This window comes from Aspergillus thermomutatus, assembly GCF_002237265.1.
Source record: "Aspergillus thermomutatus strain HMR AF 39 chromosome Unknown NODE_142, whole genome shotgun sequence".
Taxonomy (NCBI): Eukaryota; Fungi; Ascomycota; class Eurotiomycetes; order Eurotiales; family Aspergillaceae; genus Aspergillus; species Aspergillus thermomutatus.
Window position 1 is genome coordinate 1 of NW_020798191.1, and position 15,288 is coordinate 15,288.

Below are 15,288 nucleotides of genomic sequence, written 5' to 3' on the forward strand. Positions count from 1 at the left end.
TAGGCCGCGAAGGCAAGACGCAGACGCTAGAAGGGGAGGAAAGAGGCCGACTCAGGCGATGGGAGCGCCCACCGCTGGAAGAAGAACCCCGCGGTGGAGACGAAGTGCAGCACGTGACGCGAGACCGCCCAGGTGAAGACGGTGACGACGACGTCCCCGGGGACGTAGACGTCGTCAGCCGGGGGGCACTCGGGGGGGGGCTGCCGCGGAGTTCATCCCAGAGCGGTGGGAGACCCTCTCGCCCGAGTCGGCGGCGTACCTGCCCTTCCAGCGGGGGCCGTTTGCGTGCGTGGGCAAGGCGCTGGCCATGATGCAGATGCGGATGCTGATCAGCTGCGTGGCGCTGCGGTACGATGTTGCGTTTGCGCCAGGCGAGGACGGGGGGGCGTTCTGGGAGGAGGCGAAGGAGACGTTGACTTTGTGGCTTCCGGCGTTGTATCTGGTTTTTAGTCCTAGATGTTGACATTGGGGAGCAGCATTCCGTCAATAAATGGCGTTCTGTAGTCGATTGAGGGAATTTAAGGCGTCCACGAGACTTACGAGATGCACTTGGGAGAGGAACCCCGAGGCGAGAGACTGGGTTAGCGAAGCTGCAGGCTGCGACAAGTGGTTGCGGATTCTTTGTTCTTGAGATGACTGCCGACGATTCCCGCATAATGAAGTGAGATGGGATGCTCAATTTGAAGTACTACATACACTAATGTACAACGAATCATGTGTACCTCATCTGCCCATATCGAAGGACGGATGCCTACGCTGACACCTTCTTGCCCTTGGGCATTCTCGCCACCCAGTACAAGACCAACGCCGCAGCCACGTTGAAAGCGACATACACCCACATGATGCCGAAATTGCGCCACCGGGCGTCGTAGTCCGCATGAATGGCCGCCAGATACACGTTCGTCTCCTTGACCTTGCAGTACCGGCAGTTCACCACGGCGCTCGACTCCAGCAGGTACCCCCCCGCCGCCGCGATATGCCCCGCCATGTACTCGCCGCACGTTTGGCCGTCGGGCGGGTTGAAGGTGGTGAACTCGTTGCTCGCACAGGTCACGTCCACATTCGCGAGCCCCGTCGAGAGGACAGCCGAGACGTAGTACGAGAGCGGCGAGGCGCGGTACAGGAAGATCCAGAAGCGGGGCATCTGGTCCGGGGAGGCCAGGACGCCGCAGAAGAAGAAGGCCAGGACGAACATGAAGTTGGCGATGTTGCCGCCGTCGTCGGCCGAGCCGGCGAACGAGATGCAGAGGTGCGCGAACGTGGACACCCACAGCAGGAACACCCAGAAGAGGAGCCACATCAGCGCGCCGCGCTCGGGGCCCTGACCGGCGGCGGCGGCGTTCTGGTAGAAGCCCACGGGGAAATAGAACAGCGCCCACATGAGCACGGAGGCGAGCGTGTACCAGGGGATCTCGGCCAGGATCTGGCTGAGCATGAACACCTTCCAGCTGTACGTTTTGGCGGGCCTCTCGCGCGCCTCGTAGAGCGAGCGCTGCGTGATGAAGTGCGGGAATTGCTGGTCGACCAGCTGCCCGACGATACTCATCAGCTCGAAAATCGCGAACATCTGGTTCTGCAGGCCCTGGATGCTCAGGGGGGAGTTGAGGAAGACCAGCCCGATGAACAGACTGGTGGCGGTGCAGAGGAGGAGTTTGGAGTAGATGTACGACGGGGTGCGCCATGTCTGTTGGAACGCGCGTTCTGTGACCACGAGGAACTGGCGCCAGAGGGGGGTCGCGAATTCGTCGTACGAAGCGGAATCGTCGTTGCCACTGGCAACCGAGTCTTCTGCTGAGCTCTTGGACCGGAGCTGGGCCAGTTCGCTCTGGACAGTGCGGTATTCGGGGCTGGAGCGCCATGTTTCGTGCCAGTCGACTTCCGAATAGCTGCCGGGTGCAGCACCGATGGCCTCGAGCATCCACTCGCCCGGGTTGGCGCCGGGTGGACAGGGTTTGGCACTGTTGCGCTCGAAGTAGTCGATGAGGGTCTTTGAATTGTCTCCGATTTCACCTGGGGGTAAGTATGTTAGCGGACTTGGTTTGAGGAGGGCAATCATCATCCGTTGCTGAGGAACAGAACATACCGAAATAGACCGTCTTGCCCCCCTCAGCAAGTAAGAGCAAGCGATCAAACCGTTGGAATAACATCGCAGAGGGCTGGTGGATGGTGCAAATGATCGACTGGCCCGCTTTAGACAGTTTGGTCAGCAAGTCTAGGATAGCCCAGCTGGTTTGGGAGTCGAGGCCCGACGTGGGCTCGTCAATAAAGAGCAGTAGCGGTGGTTTAGCAGCCAGTTCGATGCCAATCGTCAGGCGCTTGCGTTGCTCAACATTCAGGCCTTCACCTGGCACGCCAACCACCGCATCGGCATACTCCTGCATGTCGAGCAGCTGGATGACTTCGTCGACATAGGCCAGTTTTTCTGTCTTTGGGACGCTCTCTGGCTGGCGAAGGAGAGCGGAGAAATTCAGAGCCTAAACAGAACGGTAGTGGTCAGTTGAAAGGAGCCCGTTTGCTGGACTTTGAGCACTCACCTCACGAACCGTACTCGTCTCAAGATGCAGATCTTGCTGTTGCGCGTACCCGGTCCTGCGCTGGAAGCTCTTATCGCGAAGTTTCCCGTCAACCAGCATCTCGCCAGTGAGGACGCCCACGCCTGCGCGGCGATCAGCGAGGCAATCCAACAGCGTGGTCTTGCCAGCCCCCGAAACCCCCATTAGGGCCGTCAAGGTCCCAGGCTTCACCCAGCCGTCGACATGATCCAGAATGCGCCGAGGCTTGCCCTTGATCTTGATGTCGTAGCACACATTGCTCCAGTGGAACACACTCGTGGAGCCCTGGAAGCCTCCCTCCTTGCTGGAATCGTAGCCATAGCCCGGCTTCTCCAGCAAAGTCGTTACCGGGCCCGAGGGTGACCCCTCGACGTCCTGACGGCTCTTGCGGGCAAGTCTGGGGACGAATCCCCGACGGAAGACGAGGATCTCGCCCTTCGACTTCTTCGCTGTGACGTACTCGCTGGCCACAAAATACACGATATGGTTGAAGATCACCATGGCGACGATGATGCCAACGTTGCGCCACTTGTGACTGTGGTAGTAGCTGTACGCTGAGTTGATATACGCATCGCCGTTGACATAGGATTGGCCTGGTACGGCGCCGACAGCGTCACAGGCCACGGTTTTTGTTCTGGGAGTTCCGTAACTGGGGATGTATGAGGAACAGGCGAAGTTCCGGGAGTGGTACTCGTTGACCATGAGCGCTTCGTAGCCGTACGCGACGGGGTTCAGGTAGTTGATCCACCGGCACCACGACAGCATGTAGCGAATCGGGACCACGAAGCCGGTAAAGACGAGCAGAGCAAGCATCAGGATGGAGGCGGGCACCATCGCTTGTTGTTCTGTCCGAGACAGCGCACCGCTGAAACATGTTAGACCCTACCCTCGACATTTGATGCACAACTTACATGAATCTGAAGACCCCCGACATAGCCAGGACAATGAGAAAGACCACCAGCAGGTAGAAGAAGAAGTTCCCAGGATGCCGGTTCAGGTTTGTCATGAAATAGAACACCAAGTTGAAGGAAACGGTGCCGGTGATCTTCATGGGTAAGTCAACCAGGACAGACGCATACGATTCAGCCGAAGGGTGGTAAAAGGCGTAGCGGGCCTGTTTTTCCACAATGGGCCGTTGCGCGTACAAGGTCATGACCTCCAGGATAGACGCGAAGGCATTGAACAAGATCGCCATGAAGAGAACGACAGCCCGTCCGTAGAAGGACGCCGTCGTCTGGTCCATATTGTAGAACAAGGACGACATGATGAGCGCCATGATGACATTTCCAATCATCACCCAGATCGACGGGCCGGGATCTGCCCAGAATCGTCTCCATCCTCGCCACATACAGAGCTGAACCTGCTGCGAGTACGTCAGGGTATATGGCGAGTTCAAACGCTGACCCTTGGCCTGGTGCGCCTTCTTCAGCTGTCGATAAGTCCGGGCGTCCGGGCCGTCAATCGGATGCTGAAGCTTGTAATCCTCAATCTCCCGCTGTAGAGCCTCGTACTCCGGGCTCCGTTTCCAGGCGGCTGCGAATTCGTCGGCCGTCCGCGGGGGGTTGCAGCCAGGACGAGGGATGCGTTCCGCTGGAAAAGCCATGGAGGTGAGAAAGTCGGGCGTTGTCTGGCGAGCCGGACACTCGAACCCCAGACGGATGAAGTAGTCCTTGGCCCGGGACGCAGGTCCGAAGTAGATCTGTTGCCCTTCGTAAATGACCAGGGCCTTGTCGAAGAGGTCGTAGGCGCTCTGGGGTGCTTGATACATCGATACAGCGCATGTTTGGCCGAATAGTTCCGACTGCAGCCGAAGGGTCTTGCAGAACTCAACCGCGTTGGCCGCGTCCAGGCCACGCGTCGAGCTGGAGTTTGGCAGCCAGCAATCAGCAGTTGCTCGTGTATAGGGAGGAAGCCCCATATGGACGAGGTCACTTACTTGTCCCAGCACTGGAAAGGGGCGTTGGACAGCGTCGCCTCTGCAATCGTGACCCGTTTGCGTTCGCCTCCGGAAACTCCCCGTACGAACTCGTCTCCGACTTTAGTATGAATGGTGTGACTGATCCCGTACATGGCCATAACGACATCGCGTAGATGCTCGCAGTACCTATCAAGGAGAGTGGGTTAGTGTGTCTCCAACCGGGAAACAACCTGAAACGGAGGAAGCAACTGACTGTTTGCGAGTGATGCCTTCGGGCAGCTCCCTTTGACAGCGTGCGTACGAGGCAAAGGTCAAGGTCTCGCCCACCGTCAACATGGGAAAGTGAACATCGACCTCAGCAGTATAGATGGCATCGCCTCGATGCGCCGTGTGCATCTCCTTGTCCGAGATGCCTTGATAGTTGAAGTACGAATCCCGGTTGACGTAGATACCATTCCGATCGCCCGAGATGGTCTTGAGGAAAGTCGAGCAGCCGGACCCAGGAGGACCCAGGACCACGCACATCTCTCCTGGGCGGATGATGCCGTCAAACTGGTGCAAGATCTCCACCCGGGTTTGGCCTGACGTGCTGGTGCTGGGCAGGAGACGACGAGCGATCATCCCCGGCAGGGCCAGCCAGATATTGGCGACAGTCTTTTGAAAGTCCGTCGCGCTGCTGTAGCCAAAGACGCTCAGGTCCTGGAAACACAAGCCGACTCGCCGGAAGTCCTGACCGCGCTCTTCAGCAACCCTGGCAACATTCCTGGCCCACTCGCGCGCGTTGAACTTGTTGCCGGACGGGTTCAGGGGGGAATCAGGGTCTTCGCTTCCGAAGATAGGCTTGCCGTCAGAGTCGTGTGAACTGTTGCGGGTAAATTCGCGTGCGAGCTCCTGCACGGTCGAATGTCGCGACTCCATCGATTTTGGCGGGCCCTGTGCTCCAACGTAGACGTCGGCACTGAACTCTTCAGTCGTGTGCTCCAGCCGGCTCTGCTGGGTCTGCGCCCCATTGGGTCCAAAGTGACCCAATGCCTTTGCGGTCGACATGATGCTTTGGCAACGGTCTGCGAAGTGAAGTCGGATTTGAGGGCAATGGTGATGGATGGAAGGCACCGACGCACCGTGAGAGGAATCATCTTATTAGGCATTCAGACAAGGCCGAGCTGATGAAGAAGACCGGCAATAGGGAAGCCATGGCCATGCCATCTCCGTTTGTCGTTCACGTCTGTTGCTTGTCCCTGTATACTTCGGCCGAAGTCCTCCGGCCGAGGCAGAGAAAAACGGGGACCCCATTCTCCGAATCCGACAGTTTCGGCCGAAGCGCAGATGACAAGCCATCACGACGGACTTAAGCTCTATATATTAATCTCTGCGCTCGCCGCCACTGTCTTGATGCGCTTTCGGCTGAGGCTGAGGCCGCTTACGTCCGTTGGAATGACCAGGAGCTCGGAATATTACCCTTCGATCCTCCCACCTCGTATCTCGCTCCTTTAGCCGACTGGCTCACTGCCCACCCTCGTGTTGGCTTGGCAAGGTGAGGAAGCTCAAGCAAAGCCCGAGCTTGTCCAGACTCAAGGGTCTAGACAAGCCTCCGGGAACGACTTGTACCACATCTTGGTATCGAAGCTTGGCTGAGAACAGACTGCCCATTCGGTCATCGAGTCTCCCTCGCAAGATCTGCTGCCGGAAGAGATGTGCTCTATTTGCATTGATATGCTCTCAACGTTGACGCGAGTCGAGCCTTCAGATTCTCGGATGTCGGGAGACACGTACGGGGTATGGCGAGAGGATCATCAACCCCGCACTAGCGGACCGGGATGCTGATCCTAGTCGTGCTGTCATGTTCGGAGTCAACAAGGTGCAATAACAGAGGTTGTTGATTTCGCGCCTGTGACGGAAGACTGTGGTGAGATTTTAGTAAGTACTGGGTGGCGTGGGCTGATATGGGATACCGGTCTCTCTCTCAGCAGTCATGTAGCTCCGCCTATAGATCCCAGGAAATGCAACTCCTTCCTGAGGGTGTTCACGCCGTTCCATGCCACTATCTTGCGGTGATATGGCGAATCCGCTGAGGTGCATGGAAATCACACTAAAATCTGATGCTTGGCACCGGTTGGGGGCCATTGGGATAAGCTGTTGTCACAATCCTTCGGCCTGTTATCTCTTTGCCCCGTTCCGGGGTTGTACTTTGTCCAGAACGTCCTCCTGCTGACGGCGGGACCATGGATGAGAACCCGGCCAGGGCGTTAATAAAAGAGGCCGGAATCTCCCTCCAATGCTGGACCAACCGTCAAGCACGGATCGTTGCACAAGATCTCTCATTAAGCATGCCGTGGAACTTCTCACTATATGACTATGTCCGCTCAACGTCCGAGTCATTCACCACCCAACAAGGAGCAAGCTCGGCCCGCGGCCGGACCCGGCCCCAGACCGGTGGGACGAAACAAGAACTCGAAGATGTCCGGCCGGATCCTTTCTGCCTGCGACGCATGCCGTCAGTCCAAGGTCCGGTGCACCGGAGGGAATCCGTGCTTGACCTGCCAATGGTACCAAAGAAGCTGCAACTATAGCCCCGGTGGTCGGCTCGGCCGGCCCAAAGGCAGCAAGAACAAGCGGACGTTGATGCAGCAAATTCTGAACCTGAATAAAGAGCAGCCGTCCGAGACACAGAGGGACACGAATAGAAGCACTGCGGATGTCATGCAGTGGATTGGATCCGGACAGCATCAACGACAGCAACGGCAACAGCAGCTGCCGCCGCCTGAACCCGACTTGATCTCGTTCGAGTTCGATATGGAACATGCATTCGACACCACGATTGCTTTTGGGGAAGGCGAGAGTCCTGCAGGGGATGGCAGCCGTGACCTCATGCTCGATATGGGTCAGGACTTGAGTGCAGACGACGACTCGGGATTGAGCCATCAGGCTTGCTTGGCCCAGGTATTAGCAGCCAATTCACCCAACTCTCACTCGGTTTTGGCGACTGACCCTTTTGCTTTTCTTTCCCCTTTCCTTGCTCAGACTTCCCGTGCGCTTGTGAGTGGACAACAACTGCCCGTGAGCGATTCTGGGCCAGGACAGTTCCGCGCTTTCCCATCGGATGGATCGACCGACCCGTTCGGCACCATCTTCCCCAGCAGCAACCCGGCTCCATCGGGTTACTCTCGTGCATCGCCACCAATCTCACCGGTGTCCCCGCCATCGGCCGCGTCAAATCTGCCTTCGAATGTACGCTCAGGTTGCTTGTGCCTGCAGCGGCTGGTTCGACTGCTTTATCATCTGGAGGAGCTGCGCTTTCCCCAAGGCCACGGTCACGGTCATGCAGCGCGCGCTCACCAAGCCGCAGGTCCCTCCGCGGACTCGGTTCTGCGAGGGGTCCAGGCCGCCAAGATGCCGTGGCAAGGCTTCATCCACTGCAGCGTCCACGGTGATGACGACGGCCACAGAGAGGCGCTCCTCTTGTTCGCCATGAGCATTCGGATCCTCTTGCTGGCGGTCCAAAAGCTCAACAGCACCATCCGCCTTAGCCAGACCGAGTTGTCCTCCGACATCGCCGTCTCGGTGGGCGACTTCGAGCTGATGGGTGAGGCGAAAGCGGAGATCATCGGCGTGGTCATCCGGCGGGCACTGTGGGCCATCACCATTGCGCTGCAGCATCTCTGGGAGCGCGCGGGGCAGCCGACGGCGCAAACGGGCAGCGAACTCGGCAGCAGCAGCCCCCCTGAGCGATCAAGTCCCATCAGCATTCTAACCGGGTCATCCTGCAAAGACCCTCCTCAAGTGAGGCCGCGTGCGTTCAGTGCCCCAGCGTCGACGACCAGTTTTGGGGCTGAGGACGAGAGCGTCGTGTCGCTTCTTGCTACGCTGCAGTGCACAATGAAGACCTTGGAGCAAGAGACACAGGCGTCGGGGGCTGGGTCTGAACCAAAGCCATCTCCAATCTAGGAAGAGCATCTAGGAAGAGAAGATCGTTCCGCTGTTGGCGATACATAGAGTAAGTGCCGAGTGTCAATGGCCAACCACCGGTAGATTGGGGGGAGTTTGGAATTTAGAGCTGTCTCGCATTGCGAAATGGGTTCGGAATATATCTACCTTCAAACGCACCTGCCCCTCCTTAATTACTCGGCACGTCTCCAGTTTCGGATCAATGACCTGATCGGCCCTTCTCCACTACTGGTATTGCTCTGCATACTCGCCTCCGGTCTCCGTGAACCTCCTTATCCCCGAGAGCCGAGACTGGTTCAACGCGGCGCTCTAGTTGCAGGGCGGCTGGCATGGTATAGTTGTCTTTCTTTTCTTTTTCCTATGGGTGGTGTCTCTGAAGTACTATTTGTATAAGAGATGGCTTTGACAGTTACATGGGAGCGATACTTGTTTTCTCCTTGATCCGGGGTGGTGCCTCTTTTTTTTCTATTTTGATTTTTTTGATTCGACTTGAAACGGAGATAATCAGATAATCAGATGATCAGATATCGGTAATCGGGTAATCAGATCAGATAAATGGATAATGGGATGATCAGCAATCAGATAATCAGATAAGCGTTAGTCTTGACCAAGTGGTACACATTAAGGTTGGTTTCAACCTGCGACTTGGGACTTGGACTTGGAGAAGACGACAATTAGTCCGCGGAATATACAAAAGCCTGTATTTTCTACTAGGTTGCTACTGCCGAGGAATTATCCGGAGGTTATTTAAGCACAAGTAGCCTAGAGGACTGGGAACTGGATATGTCACGAATAGCTCGGTGTTCAATGGATGAGGTCTATATTACTGTCTTCAAGCCCTCGACATTATAACGACTGCTTCTAAAGATGGAACCCGGTAGTATCAATAGCCCGAACCCAGCCACCGATCTTAACGTCTAGGAGGTTATCAGGGACGCTGTACAGATTGCCCGTGACGTACAGCACGTTCGAATCATACTTGGTCCTTCCGAACTGGCAAGCGGTTGGTCCCGGGAAACTCAAGTTGTTGCTTGTGCCGACGCCGTCGACGACAACAGCGGTCCCGTTCTTCGTCGACACGGCGTAGACGGCATTGAGGCCCGTCGCCCACAGCAGATCCTTGTTGCCGGGCCCGAACGCGAAATCGTCCCACAGCTGCGATTCCACAACCGAGACGACCTCGGGGACGGCGGGAGGCACGGGGTAGCCGTTCTTCTGGATCGCGACGCGGTAGATGCCGCCGGTATCCTGGTTGACCCAGTACAGCTCGTTGCCCAGGATCCTGATGCCGTCGATGCCCACGTCGGAGCCGTGGGCGTAGGTGGTGTTCATTTCGGCGTAGTCGGTCATGACGAGCTCGTAGTCGCCGGTCTGCGTGTCAAGGCGCCAGATCTGCCCCGGGCTGGGCGTCCAGTCGACCTGCTGGTACCGCGGGCGCAGGACGTACTGGTCGGAGATCAGCACGGTGGACCGGTTCCACGGCAGAGCGGCGACGCCCTGGAGCAGCGCGGCCTCGGGCATCCAGGCGGCCATGCGAGCGGAGGGCGTGTCCGTGGTGAAATCGAGCTCCATGGCGGCGAAGGTCCGGTCGACCTGGCTGGAGTAGGCCTCGGGCGAATAGAAGCGCGAGCCGACGACGATGTACTTGTCTGGGGTGGTTTCGCCGATCCCAATGAGCCGGTCGACCCACTCGTCGAAGTTGTAGGCGAGCTCCACCTCGGGCGTATCGGTCCATGGCTTCTTCACATGCCACACGGTGCCGTTGGGGGTGGATGTCGTGAGGAGGAGGTTGCCATTGGGCCGGACTGCGATGTTTTCCACCCAGGTCCCGTTGGGCCAATGGTGCAACAGGCGCTCCGGGAGGGGAACAGACCCGGTCGCGTTAGAGTTGCGCGGGACAACCGCTGAGAGGGAGGGCGAGACGGCCAGGAAGCCGAGAAGGAGGGAGGACACGGTGGAACGCATGGTGGCTTTCGGTGTTGACTGTAGTAGCTCTGGGTACGAGAACTAGACCATGTGCCTTATCGCCTGCTATTAAATAACGAATAATACTACTCATCGTCTGAACAAGAAAAACCCGATAATACATTCTTGGTGACTTCTTCTTGTGATTTCCTCTATGCCGGAAACTAAAAAGCAACACGGAAAACAATTAGAAAATGGGAGGTAAATGGACTAGACTAGGCAAAATATTGGCCGATAAAAAAGTCCCCGCGCCTATATCTGTATAATGCGGCATCGCCATTTACTCATTTCCCTATGCGTAAGCACCAGGCACTTACTTCCGTAGATGCGTTTGCACCCACGACCACGGAATGTGTATGCTTGCTTATCAGCATAGGCTCACTTAAGATGAGTCCCTCCACGAGGGCGAGAGCTCAGGTGCCTGCCTCGTCACTACTAACTCGAACAGTCTTGTCTTCTTCTTCTTCTTCTGTTGTGTCAAGTATCCAACCGCAATGGCCAACGTTACAACCAAGGAGATGTGGGAAACCATCAAGCAGTACTTCGGGGACGGCCACGTTCTCGGGTCTGCTCCACTGCGCTACAACATGCACATTTGCAAAATGAAGCGTCCATCCCCTAGTGCCAATGCCACTGATACTGGCAAGAATGGTAGCACCAGATACGGCGTAGAGATCAGCGAGCACGCGATGCCTTTGTATTCCGTCTGTAAGCAGCCTTGGGGACGCTACCTGGATGAAGGAAAGATTGATTAACCGAGAACAGTGGGAGATACATGCCCTCCGCCTTGCACCTGTTTCGATATGGCCGCTGTAGTCAAGCGCATCGATGAGTATCTCGAAACCGGGCCTGACAGTCACCCAGACGACTTCACTATCACCAGCGGGAAGAACGACACCGACACGGAGGAGGTGAACCTGTACATCATGCGCGACGTCCTCAGTTGGTGGGTCCACTGGGGCGGCGCACTGCGGCCGGGGGACTACTGGAAGCAGATATACGTCGCCTTCGCCGCCATCCCGGACGATGTCCAGATCCCTCCCAACGCCTTCTTGGATGGCTCGTACCGGTATCTGGGCCACACGTGGGACGACTGCAAGCAAGGGTTGCTGGGAGAGGGCATGCCGCCGGCGGAGGTCGAGTTCGTCGAGATGTGTCTCTGGCGGCAGATGCTCACCCAGTACTTTGAGAAGGTGGACCCGGAGGTGTACCGGCTGCTGAAGGCCAAGACCACGCTCATGACGCAGTACCGGGTGCACACGGGCAACACGCTCGGGTGTGCGGCGCTGATCCTGGCGACTGAGGGCAGGGTTTCCGGAGGGGTGGAGGACAACGCGCTCGAGGCGGCGTCTATAGCTCAGTGTCTGAGCATGGACATGGCCAAGGAGGCGCTGGGAATCCTGCAGGGCGAGAAGACGGAGACGGTGGCGGGAGACAGGGTGCAGCTCAAGAGGGAGCTGCGCTGGGTGTACGTCCGGTGCATGGAGTATCTGGAGACGCAGCCCAACGCGCACTTGCTGAGGCGCTTTGCTTCCTCGGGGCTCCATTATGTTCCCATGATGGACCGGTATCTCGAGCGTGTGCGTGGCAACGTCCGGTTTCCCATCACGGGGGCTAAGGCGCGCATACTCGAGCCGTTCATCAACCGAGCCTACGTCCGTGAGGGGCTGAATCCGGATGGGCTACTTTTTAACAAGATGGATGGGATTGGGGTGAACAAGTTGGACGGAGTCAAGGCGTTTAACAAGGTGAACGGCATGAATGGAAGCATCCCTCAAGCAGTTTGATTCTATGTTGTAGTACTATAAGATTCGCTGGTTTGCTATCCTCGATACATGATTTAGCTTGAATAGTCTGATTTTATTGATTGCCGAGTCTCGTGAATTCAGATAAATGCAATGAAATAGTCTCACTTGCCCCAGAGTACCCCATAAAGCAATCTCATACCTACAGTCCTCCCTCGCACAGGAACCACAGCTATCTACACTCTATATCCGTTTGATAGACACGCTCATCAGCTTCAACTTACACCAACTCGTGCTCTCTGCACTATGCACAGGCCAAAATCTAATTAATAATGCATCTGACTAAAGCCCAATCGAATGGCCCAAGGTTGGAGGGTTAGGGCTATGCACATATCCATATTAGGTAATCAGCTCCGCAGCCTCGGCCGAGCGGCTTTAACGGACAATTGCGGTTCGGACATGGCCTAATCCCGAGGACTGCCTCAGGCAATGACTCCGCACGTCCTGTCCTCAGTCCATAGTCCGCACATCTTTCCAACATTCCTCCTCTCTGCCATAGTGATGAGGACATGATTCGGCCGAGGAGAAAGAGAGAGAAAGATTGTCTTGCTTCAACCATTTCCCCTCATGGAGAGTCAGCCGCAGCCACAGCCGCAGCCACAGCAGCGCCGACGTCGAAGACCAGCTCTCTCTTGTCGGGAATGCCGTCGACGCAAGATCAAGTGCGACCACAACAACCCTTGCGCACACTGTTTGCGCCACAAGACCCGATGTATATACAAGCCCTATACGGATGGCTTTGACGACACGCCCGTCACCGGGACGATCCAGCAGCATGATTCCCCCGCCAGCTCACCGCCGCCCCAAACCGCAAGCCCCCCGCCGTCAGACAGCTCGGCGCCCCGACAGCTCGCCCAAGCTGGGGACAGGGATTCGGGTAATATAAACGGATCCATCTCCGTGCCTCTCCAGGGCAGCAACTCATCCACGCCGTGGGTCACAGCACCGCCAGTGGCAGCGGCAGCGGCCCCTGCGGCAACGGCAGCCCAGACGGCCCCCCTTGGCCGCAGTGACCTGCGACAACCATTGCCGGACCATGACCCGGATGGGGGGACCACTTTCCGTGATCTTCTGCATCGGATACAGCGGCTGGAAGAATCTTCAGCAGGCGGATCCCGGATCGGGGACAGTCCTCTCCACGGGGTCAATGCACGATCTGAGGCTAGCGCGGTCTCTCTGGCGCGACCGTCGCCGGCCGGGTCGCAAGAGTGGCAAGCTGTCCTGAACAAGTCCAGGGATTGGGGCCGGAGTCGCTGGATGGGCGCGGCTAATGAATTCACCGCCATCATCGCCTGTTACAGTGAGATCATGGGCAAGAGTACCAAGGACGGCTCGTTTCAAGGCCCCGAGGCCTCTGCGCTGATCTCCCAGGCCGGTGACTTCCTCCGGAAATGCAAGAATAGAGCGAAGAGCATCAAGACCGGCCGGCCCACCAGAGGTCTCCCGTCGCCGGGCTTCGGATTTGCGCCCCCTTCCCGCGAGATGGCCGATGCCATGGTCAATCTGTACTTGACATCATTTGAATTGACGTATGTATCTATCTCTGACGGGGGGTTCTGAGGATACTAACTCTGAGAGACCTGCAGGCATCGGATACTTCACCTCCCGACCTTCTGGGTCGAGTACCAAAGATATTGGGACAACCCCGACGGTGCTGCACCTAGTCTGCGCCTCAAGGTCCTCCTCGTCATCGGCATAGGATCAAGTCTGTACGACCATGGAGACAGAGCTGCGGCTCTTCGCAATATCGACTTGGTCCAGCAATGGATCTACACTGCGCAGACTTGGCTTTCCGGGCCGTTGGAAAAGGACCGCCTGGACATCTCTGGGCTACAAATCTACTGCTTGAGTATCCTGGCTCGGCAGATCTTCTCAATCGGCGGGGATACGATATGGATCTCGATCGGATCGCTGGTCCACAGCGCCATGCAACTCGGGTTGCACCGTGACCCCAAACATCTCCCGGCTATATCGGTGCTGCAGGCCGAACTGCGCCGGAGGCTTTGGTACACTATTCTCGAATTCGTTGTGCAGTCGTCCCTGGACTCGTGGATGCCGCCGAGGATCTCCTGTGATGAATTTGATACCGAGCCGCCCTCCAACATCAACGACGAGAAGCTCGACGAGTCGACGACAGAGCTCCAGTCGTACCCGAAGGGCACCTTTACTGCTACGTCCGTCCAGCTTGCCCTGATCGACTCGCTGCCCGTCCGCCTGCGGATCGTCCAGCTCCTCAATGGCCTCCATTCCGAACTCTCCTATGAGCGGGTCCTCTCGCTAAGCTCCGAGCTGATCGACGCCCTTCAGGCCTGCAGTCGCCGGGTGAAGGATGGCGACGGGTCGACCCCTTTCCACCGAAACCTGCTGGACTACTTGATCCGCCGGTTCATGATCCCCCTGCACTACTCCTTTAGCAACCAGGCGCGCACCAACCCGCTCTTCCACTACTCGCTCAAGCTCAGTCTCGACGCCGCCCTCGCCATGGTCTCCCCGGAGCCGGACCACGGCTTTGCCCGGCTGATGGCTACCGGCGGCGGGGTCTTCCGGGAGGGCGTGCGCTGCGCCACCTCGGCCATCAGCCTCGAGCTGCTCGCGCACGTCGAGACCCAGCGCCTCAACGGCACGCTGCACCGGACGCGCCAGTACCGGGACTTCCTCAAGCAGGCCGTCCGGGACCTCATCTCGCTGTCGGAGGAACGCATCCGGCAGGGCGAGACGAACGTGAAGAACCACATGTTTCTGAGCATGATCCTCGCGCAGGCCGAAGCGGTGGAGGCGGGCGTCCCGGTTGAGTTGCAGGTGGCGCGGGCCGCGAGGGATAGTTTGGAGCTGTGCAATAATCTGCTGAAGACGCGGGAGGATACCGGCTCGATGCCGTCGCCGGACGATGCGGGACTGGCGGCGGCGGGGATGGAAGGGGTCCAGGGGGTGGGCTTCGAAGGGTTTGCACCGGACTTTGGATGGGAGTCTTTCTTTCCGGACGCGGGCTTTGGTCATAGCTGGTTTGGGAACTTGGATAGTTAGCAGTATACGTCGTCTGGGTGCTTTGCTTTCGTCTTTCTTATCCCAACATAGGTAAACACAGATCGAACTATACAAAAGA

The 15,288-nt window shown here is 57.5% G+C and overlaps 5 protein-coding genes across 5 annotated transcripts; 3 read left to right on the forward strand and 2 right to left on the reverse strand.

The window, feature by feature from the left end:
• Positions 1-174: 174 nt before the first annotated feature.
• On the reverse strand, positions 175-5,517 carry ZRA1_1 (ZEB2-regulated ABC transporter 1; the record flags this gene model as incomplete). Its single annotated transcript, XM_026753681.1, has 7 exons — positions 175-439; positions 756-2,010; positions 2,084-2,474; positions 2,535-3,417; positions 3,464-4,414; positions 4,489-4,656; positions 4,724-5,517. 7 exons carry the CDS (start codon positions 5,515-5,517, stop codon positions 175-177), a joined length of 4,707 nt encoding a protein of 1,568 aa, XP_026613060.1.
• Positions 5,518-6,692: 1,175 nt separating this feature from the next.
• Positions 6,693-8,415, forward strand: CDV56_101221 (uncharacterized protein; the record flags this gene model as incomplete). The annotated part of the gene is made up of 2 exons (XM_026754840.1): positions 6,693-6,964; positions 7,041-8,415. The coding sequence occupies 2 exons, from the start codon at positions 6,693-6,695 to the stop codon at positions 8,413-8,415; spliced, it is 1,647 nt and encodes a 548-aa protein (XP_026613061.1).
• Positions 8,416-9,276: 861 nt separating this feature from the next.
• Positions 9,277-10,380, reverse strand: CDV56_101605 (uncharacterized protein; the record flags this gene model as incomplete). Its single annotated transcript, XM_026755224.1, has 1 exon — positions 9,277-10,380. The coding sequence occupies one exon, from the start codon at positions 10,378-10,380 to the stop codon at positions 9,277-9,279; it is 1,104 nt and encodes a 367-aa protein (XP_026613062.1).
• Positions 10,381-10,874: 494 nt separating this feature from the next.
• Positions 10,875-12,167, forward strand: CDV56_101817 (uncharacterized protein; the record flags this gene model as incomplete). The annotated part of the gene is made up of 2 exons (XM_026755436.1): positions 10,875-11,088; positions 11,146-12,167. The coding sequence occupies 2 exons, from the start codon at positions 10,875-10,877 to the stop codon at positions 12,165-12,167; spliced, it is 1,236 nt and encodes a 411-aa protein (XP_026613063.1).
• A 585-nt stretch (positions 12,168-12,752) lies between these two features.
• On the forward strand, positions 12,753-15,209 carry CDV56_102081 (uncharacterized protein; the record flags this gene model as incomplete). Its single annotated transcript, XM_026755700.1, has 2 exons — positions 12,753-13,714; positions 13,772-15,209. 2 exons carry the CDS (start codon positions 12,753-12,755, stop codon positions 15,207-15,209), a joined length of 2,400 nt encoding a protein of 799 aa, XP_026613064.1.
• Positions 15,210-15,288: the final 79 nt, after the last annotated feature.